This window comes from Sceloporus undulatus, chromosome 2 (assembly GCF_019175285.1).
Source record: "Sceloporus undulatus isolate JIND9_A2432 ecotype Alabama chromosome 2, SceUnd_v1.1, whole genome shotgun sequence".
NCBI lineage: Eukaryota > Metazoa > Chordata > Lepidosauria > Squamata > Phrynosomatidae > Sceloporus > Sceloporus undulatus.
The window spans coordinates 222612809-222619604 of record NC_056523.1 but is presented as its reverse complement, the minus strand read 5'-3'; the positions used below and the strand labels follow the sequence as shown (position 1 = coordinate 222619604).

At 41.8% G+C, this 6796-nt stretch overlaps 1 protein-coding gene across 1 annotated transcript; it reads left to right on the top strand.

The window, feature by feature from the left end:
- The first annotated feature begins 3724 nt into the window (after positions 1-3724).
- Positions 3725-4709, top strand: LOC121920578 (olfactory receptor 10AC1-like). The gene is given in 2 exon segments (XM_042447703.1): positions 3725-4203; positions 4205-4709. Coding segments are annotated over 2 exon segments (984 nt in total).
- The last annotated feature ends 2087 nt before the right edge of the window (positions 4710-6796 follow it).

Sequence of the window (6796 nt, the reverse complement as noted above, 5' to 3'; positions counted from 1 at the left end):
TTTTTTTTCAGTTAAGTTTTTGAAATGTGCTTTTATATTCTTATATTCCTGCATACCCTGTTCATTTCCCTTTCCCTTCCCCTTTTTTTCTTTTTTGGCATGGAAGATGTTTTTCCCAAATTAACTCTACAACAACTTATGCATGTTGATATATACTCTCCTGCCAGCTGTCTAATTTTCTGAAAATCTTACTAGAGGCCACTATTTGCACATCTTTCTTTATCTGTAGCCCCTTCCCAACACACACACCTTAAACTGAACACCATGTTCTAGATTAAAGGAGAGTCTGCTGCATGTTATAGCCATTTTATATTTCCAGTATTATTATTATTAACCTTTATTTATAAAGCGCTGTAAATTTACACAGCGCTGTACATACAATCTTTTTAATTGGACGGTTCCCTGCCCTCAGGCTTACAATCTAAAAAAGTACTTTCTGTTCTTCTGTGTTGTTGACTGTAACTTTGGTTTTAATGTACAGTAGTTTATCCTCAGATAAGTGAAGATCAGATTGCAGCTTAATGGAGGACATCCATGATCCCCACACTGCTCTCAGATAATGAAATCTATCTGACTCTTTCATGATATCTTTTTCATTATGCAGTCAAGATGCACCCTACTGGCTTTTGGAAGGGGCTGAAAAGTGATACTGTAGTTCATTTTCCCAATGTAGGCTGCATCTGCATTGTAGAAATAATCCAGTTTCACACCACTTTAACTGTTATGACTCCATCCTATGGAATCTTGGGATTTGCAGTTTGTTGTGGCACCAGAGCTCTTTGAAAACGAAGGCTAAATATCTCACAAAACTTTCGGCTTTATTTGCTACTACTCTTATATTATTCCCCCATTTTAGGGTAATATAGCTTCTGAAGTGAAGTATTTTGTTATTTAAAAATGAATAGAATAAATTGGAAATTAATCATTTTAAAAAGCACCATCATTATGTCAACAGAAACAACAATGGGACAATTTGGAAAGATTTAGTTTGGGTAATCTATAATAAAGAAATTTTGTGAACCAACAACATTGGCAACAACAACACCTGCTGGTGCCAATGTACATTTCCATTTCCTAGAGCCCAGCTGAAATAGGATGTGGTGCAGTCATCTTTGGAAACTTAGAATTGATCCTATGTGAAGGCTGCTTGCATGCAGGTTCTGCATGTGAAAATTTGGCTATGTATTGCTGGTATTGAAATCAATGTGCTGTTGCTTTCTTGTATCCTCATGCAGTTCCTAACCAGGTTAAATTTGCACCACATTGTTCCACTTCAGTGAGGGCCTGTCTTGCTACTGCTGTATAAACAGAAAGCACAATGCTTCCAGACTCTGCCGTGTCAGAATAAATGACAGACCATTTTTGTCAGGACAAGAGATGTGTTTTGCCAATAAAGGGAGGGAAGCAATGTGGCTCAGAGAGCTGCCATTCAAGTTATACACGTAGACGGTGGTCTTGGGTTGGAATCTTTGTCAGGAGTGGTTGAGACATCATGTCTGCCATGACAACCAAGGGTCTTCTCACTCCATCTGCCCCACTCAGTGCTGCTGGACACTCTAGCTTTGGAGTTTGCCCGCACAGCCACCAGGACGCTCCTGGCATGAACGAAAGGAAATGGGATGGAACAGAATGGGGGCTATCACACATATCGCAAGCCGGAACGCCGCTGTTCAGAAGCGTTCCTGAAAATCGCCTCCTCTGGGACAGATCAGGATGGAGGGGAACTTCCAGTGGCAGCGGCAATGTTTCCAGCATGTGATAAAATGTGTGATAACCATATTCTGTTCCCATCTGACTCCTTTTCATTCCGCGCCGGGAGCGTCCTGGGGCCGGTTGCGGTAAACTGATTTGTTTTCTGTTGGGAGGACAGATGATTGTGATCTGGAAATGGAGGAGTTTTCTACTGTTCACTGTCATGGACAGATCACTTCTTGATCAGGTTTAGTCTTGCTGGGACTCAGAGCCTCTGCACAAGCGGGGGACCCATTAAGACTGTCTGCTCCTGAAGGCTTATGGATTCAATGGATATCTGATAGCTCTGTTTCTTGCTGCCCTGACAGGTGATCATGTTGAAGGTTGTTCTCTGGAATGGGGAAATGACTAGAGTGGTAGGCATGAATAGGGATATTCGGCCCATGTTAGATGTGGTTACAGTCCCCCCTAGAAACACAAGTTTGGAGTTTAGGGCTACTCCTGGGTTTGACCCTGAGCCTGGAACCTAGAGGCCCAGGAGTGCTTTTGCACCATTAAAGCTAGCATGCCAACTGAGCACATTCCTGAAGAAGTCAGATCTGGCCTGCTTTGGTTGCATCCCATTTGGATTACTGTAATGCATTTTACGTGGGGGCTGCCTTTGAAAAGTGCTCAGAAATGTCAGTTGGTCCAAAGAGCTGGGGCTGGTTACAGGGAGCACACAACTATCTTGTTGCTTTTTTATTATTTTAATGTTTTAGCAGTATGTTAGCTTGAGGAGTTATATTCCAAAACATTTGGATGGCAACAGATTGTGGAATGCTGCTTTAGAAATGCATACCAGGGTCAGAGTTAGCAATATGATTCTATGATTCTAATAAGAATTCACAGCCACAGAGTATCAAACTGTCAGGAGTCTATGGGGGAAAATTGATTCATACAATAGTATGGCCACTGGATCCAGGCAATAACAGCAGCACTTAGCCATGGTGTCCCTCCAAATGTTAGTCACAATTTAGTAAATATTTGTATCCAGTTTTACTTGTAATGAAAGAGACTTGTGAGGCTCCATGCCTACTTTGTACAGTTTGTATTATCTAACATGAGAAAAGCAAAGGATCAATGTTAACCAGCAAGTAACTATAATAGTTCTGCAATGATTTTCAAAGAGTCAATCCTGTTAGTATGTTTCAAAATAAAAAGGATGAGGGGGTGAGGAATTTAGCAGCACCATCAAGACGAATTGAAGACCATCAAGATCAAGCATGAGTTTCTTCAGATGCATTGATCAATCTGAATGTGATACATGAGAAGAAGTGGACTGGCATCCATAAAAGCACATGCTAAAATAATGGTCTCAATGGTACTGATAGATTCCTCCCTGATCCCTTTTTATACTTGAGTAAAGACCAATACAGCCTGTTTAAATACCCTATAGGCACCAGATCCTATCTCATCTTGAAGGCTATACTGAGTCAGCCCTGGTTAGTAATTGGATGAGAGACTGCCAAAGAAACCCAAATGCTGTAGGCTATATTTCAGAGGAAAGAACTGACAAAACCACTTCTGAGGATTCCTTGCCAGAGAAAACCCTATGGAATTCATCAGGTCACCATATGTCGAAACACATGCAGTGACCAATCCAGTGAGTTTCTTTCTGGACTGTAGTACAGCTGGCCCTTCATATCCATAGATTTTTTATCCATGGATTCAAGCATCCATGGCTTGAAAATATTCAAAAAAAATATACATTCCAAAAAAGCAAACCTTTATTTTGCCATTTTATATAAGGGTCACCATGTTTGCTATCCATTTTATCCATTGTATTTAATGGGACTTGAGCATCCATGGATTTTGGCATTCATGGGGAGGCTTGAAACCAAATCCCAATGGATAACAAGGACTCACTGTAACAGTAACCACAAACAATCTGTTGGGTGATCAGAGTAATGAATAAAACAGCAAGTTTATTTTGAAAATTAGCATTCCAAGGTGGCTTGGGTTTCCATCTCTTTTCTTACAGATATAATGTATGGAGAGGAGTAACCGTACAACATCTGGTGCGACCATGGAATTCCTGCTTCTGGGATTCTCTGATTTTCTCCACCTGCAGCCCCTCCTCTTCTTCATCTTCCTGGGAGTGCACTTGGCCACTCTTGCAGGAAACCCTCTCATCCTTCTGGCGGTGGCTGCTGAGTCATCTCGCCCTCCAATGCTTCTTTTCCTTTTCCAGCTGTCTGCAATTGAGCTTTGCTACACCCTTGTCATTGCCCCCAGGACACTGGCTGACCTTGTGAGACCCGGGGAGAACACCATCTCCATTGTGGGCTGCGCTACCCAAATGCATTTCTTTGTGGCTCTGGGAGGGGCTGAATGTTTTCTCCTCGCAGCCATGTCCTACGATCGCTATGTGGCCATCTGCCGGCCTCTGCACTACATGACAGTGATGAGCCAGGGTTTCTGCATTCAGCTTGCCATCTTCTGCTGCCTTGGTGGCTTTGCAGTCTCACTGCCTCACACTCGCTGTCTTCTGTTTGCCTTTCTGCAGTTCCCACTGTATTGACCATTTCTTTTGTGATGTGCCTGCTTTACTCCACCTGGCCTGCACAAAGAGCTACGCCAGCGAGCTCCCACTTCTCGCAGCTTGCATCATCCTTCTCCTGCTCCCCTTGCTGCTCATCCTCCTCTCCTACATCTGCATCACAATGGCTGTGATGCAGATCCATAACTCAGCTGGCCGAGGCAAAGCTTTTTCTACTTGCGCTTCACACCTGACTGTCACGCTCTTACATTATGGTTGTGCCACCTTTGTGTATGTCCGACCAAAGTCTACCTATTCACCAGGCAAAGACAAGGTGGTCGCTCTTGTGTACATCAACATCACTCCCTTGCTTTACCCACTAATTTACAGCCTCAGGAACAAAGAAATCAAAGCTGCTGTTAGAAAACTGCTGCAAAAAAGATTAGCTCAGCTGAACTGGGAGAAATTTAAGGGCAGGCCATTTGTGAGCCATTAGGCTGAACAAAGTACAGTAACAAACAAATTAATGTTTCCTCCATGTTGTAAATAGTAAGAAACAAATAAATAACACATCCTTAAAAGGTGGCCCACTAGAGACTTCACTAAGCACTGGACTTCATTGCAGGCTTCAGAATCGAAGCAGTGGGACTGTCAAATGCTTGGCCTGTATGTAGTTGGATGGGTGTCATTCATCTTCAGGTCACAAATTGTGTAGGGCACCTCAGATGTGTGACCTTGTCTTTATGATATCAGCAACAAATATCGGAAAACTGTGTAATCTTGTATCTATCTATTCAGAAGTGAGATTCATTGAGTTAAATGAAGTTACCCAAAGTGCTAGGGTCCCAGGAGGGCACTCACAAGTGTGTTCAATGGGGGGAATAAATTTAACAATAGGATGCAGCAAGAGGGCTTCAGGTAACATTTTAAAGCTGGGGTCTAGACTATGTGGTTCTAACCCACAGAATTCCAGACAACATATTCCAGATTAGTTTAGTCTTATTTATGATAGCAAAAAGGAAATCAGCTTTCATACAAAACACATATAAGAACTAACACAATTTAGAAGATTTAGCAGAGAGCAATACTTTACTGGGTTCAGGCACAGAGCTTTGATCGGGGGACACACAAAGGAATCTGGCTTAGCATGCAGCCTAGAACCTGGGTTGGGCTACGTGTGCTGAGGAGATGGGAGAAACATACAGGGTGGCTGTCTGAACTCAACCAAGACCAAATTGGAGGTGCCCAAACAGACATATTAATAGGGTAATATGTGTCCAGGGGCAGTTTCTCAGGGTGAGATTTTCTTGTTGAATTTTCAAGGAGGAAGAATAGCCAGAGATATATGGAAATGGCAGGGCAATCAGTGCAAATGTCTTGCACAAAGAGGTGTCATCTCCTGAGGGAAGTGCCCTTTGATTTCCAATCTTTTGGCAAGTACCCAGTACATCGCTCATCATCACACCAGATATTGCAGATAATGAGCCCCCACTATAATAGTTTTCCATAATTAAGCTATCAATTAAATACATGGTGCTAAAGAGTCACCAAAGTTTACATCACTCAGATAGCTCATTAACCAAAGATCTCTAGGATTTTTACCTAAACTATTTCTTGCTATTTTTTTCTTTTCCAGGACTGGAAAAATATATGATTTATGTAATAACTCAAGCTACTTACTCAAGACGAAATTTGGTGGAATGAAATGGGTTGAAAGGCATTGTGGTGGTGATGGTGGCGTGTACCTTCAAGTTATTTCCAGTCCTAAATTAACCCTATCATGGAGTTTTCTGGGGCTGAGAGTATGTGACTTACCCAAGGTCATCCAATCAGTTTCCATAGCTAAGTGGGGAATCCAACCCGGAATCTCCAGAATCGTAGTCTAAATGCTAAAACGAGAACACCATGCAGGCTACCTGAATGGCAGCAATTTCAGTAACTGATACTAAGAGGGGAGGAAAAATAATTATTAATAGAATGTTAGGAGCTTATCTCTCCCCTTAAATAACCCAGCTTACCTCCTCCGAATTCAAGCCTAAATCGGGAGGCAGCCAGGTCCTACCACAAGGATTTTGAAGCCGGGAGCTTTCCAACTGGGAAAAATGGCTTCTGGAGCTTGCCTGGGACCTGGGTTGCAGCCAGGCTGTACTCACCCAACAACAGCTTTGGCAGCAAATCATTTTGGTAGGACCCGGCTACCTCTCGATTTAGGCTTGAATTCGGGTGAGTAAACCAGGTTATTTAAGTGGAGCGATACGCTCCTTAGACAACTTTCTCCTGAACTGTACAAAACAATTTTTGTTTCAAAGACATGGCTGTTATGAAAATTCAGTTATACAAAGATAGGAATATTAAAGCAAATATTAATAAAGTTATTTTTGCTGAAATGTGTTTGTATGATCATATTGTGGTCAATTTAATTTTCATTACTAACCATGACTGTCATTAAAAAGAAGCAATCACCACAAACCTGATTTGTTAAAGCATAAAAGAAAATGTTTCGCAAATTGATTTTTTTCAATGTATTTTATTTTCTCTAGAATAAAAATACATGAGCCAATGTGACATAGTGGTTCAAATATT